At 52.5% G+C, this 4478-nt stretch overlaps 1 protein-coding gene across 1 annotated transcript; it reads left to right on the forward strand.

Annotated features, from left to right (window-relative positions):
• Positions 1-896: 896 nt before the first annotated feature.
• LOC106806930 lies at positions 897-4282 on the forward strand. The gene is made up of 7 exons (XM_014809109.1): positions 897-949; positions 1295-1829; positions 2020-2194; positions 2753-2900; positions 3091-3257; positions 3710-3982; positions 4274-4282. The coding sequence occupies exons 1-7, from the start codon at positions 922-924 to the stop codon at positions 4280-4282; spliced, it is 1335 nt and encodes a 444-aa protein (XP_014664595.1). The 5' UTR covers positions 897-921.
• The last annotated feature ends 196 nt before the right edge of the window (positions 4283-4478 follow it).

The following is a 4478-nucleotide window of genomic DNA, read 5'->3' on the forward strand; positions in this document are numbered from 1 at the left end:
CGATCATTTACATATTCTTCCTGATGCCATTGAAATGACATACTTAGCAAGACGTCCATGGAGAACAGGATACGGAACTCGTCTATAGACGTGATATTTGTCATAGCAAGTTTCGCATACCTATGCGCGTACCATTCTTCTAAAATTCTGATGGGGTATCAATAGTTATTGATCAGAGCCGATGCATTGGTCAACATATAGGTCGTTTATTCCACTGTAGTCACGCATTCAGTCGCCATTATTTACATTCGTTGCTCCCAACTGAATGTTTCAAGTTTTAATTACACTCGCAAAGTCTCCCGTGTATTTATGCTTCGCGTTCGAAGCCATGCACGAGCATGACATCGCTGTTATACGGCTGTGCGCCCATCGCTCGCGCTCCCGCTGGAGAGAGAGAGAGAGATTGGCAGGGAGAATTAGCGAGTGTTCGCAGCGTGAAATGATGTCAGATTACTGCGCTGCACGAGGAAAAACATTTTTTAATTGGAAAGTTTTCTCATCTCCGGCTACAGTCATTGATGTTGAGGCATTCCTGCGGCACCGCGCCCACACACGCGTGCGCGTAGTGTGTGCGTGTGTGTGTGGGGGGGGTATGTGTGTGTGTGTGTGTGTGTGTGTGTGTGTGTGTGTGTGTGTGTGTGTGTGTGTGTGTGTGTGTGTGTGTGTGTGTGTCTCTCAAAGACCGCCTCTCTCACGGAGGCTTGGGCCCACACTTCCTCCCCTGACACACGCCCGAAGAACCTGAAACACAAGAACATCTGTGTGGTGAAACACATTTGAAAAACTGAGGAGATGGTCTAACGTCTCCACGTGTTAAACACCTACACCCCTTCCACACACCCGCCCACCACACACACACCTACCCACCACACACCCACACACACACACACCCTGTGTGACCTCACGAAGCATGCAGCTGGCATGCGGTGGCTGCGCTACAACCCAACGTGTGAGTGTCTGTAGTAGCTTACCCACGAGGACAACCCCTTCCCAAGTCGTAGGCAGTATTCTGCCTTCTCCATGCATTTCAAACTAGGGAGTGCAGGAGTGGCAGGGTATGTCACTCGAAGCATAATCGTCAATGTGACATATCTGATCAAGAGCTAGTGATAGCTCTCAGGTGTTATTATCAGGTGTTACTATCAGGTGTTATTATCAGGTGTTATTATTATCACAAGCTATTATCATTAGTTATCAGTAGCTGTTTATCGGACCCATGACTGCGGCGCGGCGGCGGCGGCGGCGGCGGCGGCCGGATGCTCACAGTGACACGACATACGCGCGAATATTTCAGCTAAGCTCGTGAAGCTAGCTTTCCTCGCTCTCAGCGACAGCAGCATCTTCGTCTGCGGCTCCGCCCAGCACTTCCTCGGCCGTTACCTAGGCGACGCGCACAGCATCCAGGAGGCGGAGGAACTGCCGCCAGGTGGCGCCGCGGCGTTGAGCGACCCGGGGTTCTGCATCCGCCAGCTTGTCGGAGTCGCGTTCGGCGATGCGGCGGTTGCCGCGGCGACGCATCGTCAGTACGACGGCTGCGAGCGGACGTGGAGATCTGAGCGCGCCCGCACCAACGCGATGCAGCTGCTGGTGCTGCTGAGTGAGACGGGTGCCGTCTCCAACCTCGTTGCCCTGCGATGTGGCGACGCGGAGGCGCTGGCGACACTCTACGACTCGGGAGACGCACGCGTCTGTGAGGCATCGACGGGTCTCGCGGTCGCCATGGCGACGGACGTGGCGGAGCTGCGGGAGTTAGTGCGAGGGTTACTGCGACGACGCGGGTTCACGAGGGCAGCACTGATGCTGGCTGCAGCCACGATGAGACGGTTCAGGTGAGTGCCTCACGAGACATCTGAGTCTGCTGTCTCAATATGTTGTAGTTACCAATATAGGTACCAGAGTAGGGAGCAGTGTTGCAGGTAGAAACAGGCAGTATACACTGCAGAGTATTACAGTATACTTGTATACAGTGTGTTTACTCTCATAATAAGGTGTGATATGTTATCGATGATGACGTTGCAGGCATGGCAACACGCCAGAGTGGCAGGAGTTTCTCGACATCATGCTGGAACCCGTGTCCGTGATGCTGAGGCAGCGCTCCTCCTCTGACGGTCGCCACGGCAACGACAATGCGGACGCCCTGCTCCACAGTCTCGCTGCCGTGAAATCCCTCGTAGCAGACAACAGCTGTCCACAGGTCTGTGTTCCATCGTTTGATCACGATGTTCGATCGCCTTGTTCCATCGTTCGATTGTTCGATCACGGTGTTCGTTCGCCGAGTTCCATCGTTCGATCGTTCGACACGGTGTTCGATCGCTGTGTTCCATTGTTCAATCGCCGTGTTCGATCGCCGTGTTCCATCGTTAGATCATGGTGTTCGATCGCCGTGTTCCATCGTTAGATCATGGTGTTCGATCGCCGTGTTCCATCGTTAGATCATGGTGTTCGATCGTTCGATTGTTCGATCACCGTGTTCCATCGTTCGATCGCCGTGTTCGATCATTCGATCACCGTGTTCCATCGTTCGATCGCCGTGTTCGATCATTCGATCACCGTGTTCCATCGTTCGATCGCCGTGTTCGATCATTTGATCACCGTGTTCCATCGTGCGATTGCTGTGTTCGATCGTTCGATCACCGTGTTTCATCGTTCGATCGTTCAATCGCCGTGTTTGACGTTCAATCACCGTGTTCCATCGTTCGATCGTTCGATCGCCGTGTTTGACGTCATCTATGTTTCGTCTCGTCGATCACAGGCCACGCACCGTGTCATCCGCCGGCCGATGATCGACATGCTGAAGCGCACTCTGGTGGCAGACGCGAGCGGCCGTTCGCATGCACCCCCTGGTGACAGAGTGACATCCGCGGCACTCGGGGTGGTAGAAGCGACGTTGGATGGCTCAGGTGAGAGCGTTGCTGCTGTTGCTTGCTAACCGATCGCTCGGTGATCAACCCTAATGTTCTTAGTCAGCACACCTAGAATAATAATCCACCCGTGTGGATGAGAGGGCCTGCGCCAGCTGTGTGGCATGCTGATTGGTGTCTACATAATACACGTATGTATGAGTAATAAAGTGTCACGTTGCATCTTTAGTTACCGTGGCGATGGACAACGACGAGGCGGAGGAGCTGATTGTGATGCTGTGTGGCGCCGCCGACAACCCGCAGCTGTCCTGCCCCCTGGTGGTGCAAGTCGTGCGCATTCTCGGGCTGACGTTGCTGGCGGTTGCGACAGAGCCAGCCGTCGCCGCGGAGTTAGAGGTGCTGCATGTCATTATTAGTTCTCTCTCCCTGCTGTGTGGTTTACACGACCCACGCAGCCTGAGCCATGAGGCGCGAATGTATAGCAGGATAGAGCGCTTACGTGAATTAAAATTTCCGGCAGCTGTAGTAACATTTACTGAGCCCAGGAGATGTGTGACTAACTGGATGACCTTGTACCTTGTATCTCGTACCTAGTACTATGTTTCCATATTGGAATTTCAGAAAATAATAGTATGTGTAAGACACATTGTCAGGCAGTTAACAATAGTTGCATCATAAGACTCTCTAGTCAGTGACACGTCACATTTTTTATTTTCAAAATTGCTTCAGCTTCAGAAATTACTAGAATCATTGGAGGAAGTCACAATCAGCTCTGGTCTGATTGACTCGCGTTATGTCCCCGTAACGCGCGGCGATGTGTGACTCACCGCTTTCTCGCGTGGCTGTAGGTGGCGCTGGAAGCAGCGGGCGACGTGCTGAACAAGCGTAGTCTGGACGTGCGTTGGGAGGTTCGTGATTCGTGTCTCGCATGCCTGTGTCGGCTCGCCGGCTGCGCCCCGCTCTCTGATTGGCTGGTGCGAGGGCGTCTGCACGGCGTCTGCTACAGAGCGACGAATGACGCGGAGAGCTACGTCCGTGCGACCGCGATCGAGGCGACGGGCGCGCTGTTCAACGACGACGCACACAGCGGCGCCCTCTGGCGGGACTGCCACTGCGACCTGGTGAGTAGAGTTGTTGTTTTTTGGGAGGACGTTCGTTTGTTTTAGATTAGCGTCCGGATGGAGGCAAGGTGTGAGTGGCGTGGATGATTATTCAACTCTCTAGCTAATGCTTTCCACTCCTGAAGCTTAACATGTACATGTACACCTGCTGCCTATACAGAAATTATTACCTCCGCCAAGGCGTTGGCAGGAGGTTATGTTTTCACCGGCATGTGTTTGTTCGGCGTGTGTTTGTTCGGCGTGTGTTTGTTCGGCGTGTGTTTGTGGGTTTGTGGGTTTGTTTGTGTACAGTCTAACTGAAAAAATTATGGACGGATTGTCATAAAATTTTCAGGATAGGTCAGAAGTGGCCTAACTTAGAATTGATGAGATTTTGGTGGTGATCCCGATCCAATTAATTAATAAAATTTTCAGGATAGGTCAGAAATGGGGTAACTTAGAATTGATGAGATTTTGGTGGTGATCCCGATCCAATTAATTAATAAAATTTTGAGGA

This window comes from Priapulus caudatus, unplaced genomic scaffold, assembly GCF_000485595.1.
Source record: "Priapulus caudatus unplaced genomic scaffold, Priapulus_caudatus-5.0.1 Scaffold10, whole genome shotgun sequence".
Lineage (NCBI taxonomy): Eukaryota > Metazoa > Priapulida > Priapulimorpha > Priapulimorphida > Priapulidae > Priapulus > Priapulus caudatus.

What these genes read in the sequence shown, in the direction of transcription:
- LOC106806930 (XM_014809109.1), top strand. Translation starts at nt 922, where the DNA reads ATGCGGTGGCTGCGCTACAACCCAACGT. An exon ending in CAGACAACAGCTGTCCACAG is followed by an intron (nt 2,195 to 2,752) that starts GTCTGTGTTCCA and finishes CGTCGATCACAG; the next exon opens with GCCACGCACCGTGTCATCCG. An exon ending in CCGTCGCCGCGGAGTTAGAG is followed by an intron (nt 3,258 to 3,709) that starts GTGCTGCATGTC and finishes GCGTGGCTGTAG; the next exon opens with GTGGCGCTGGAAGCAGCGGG.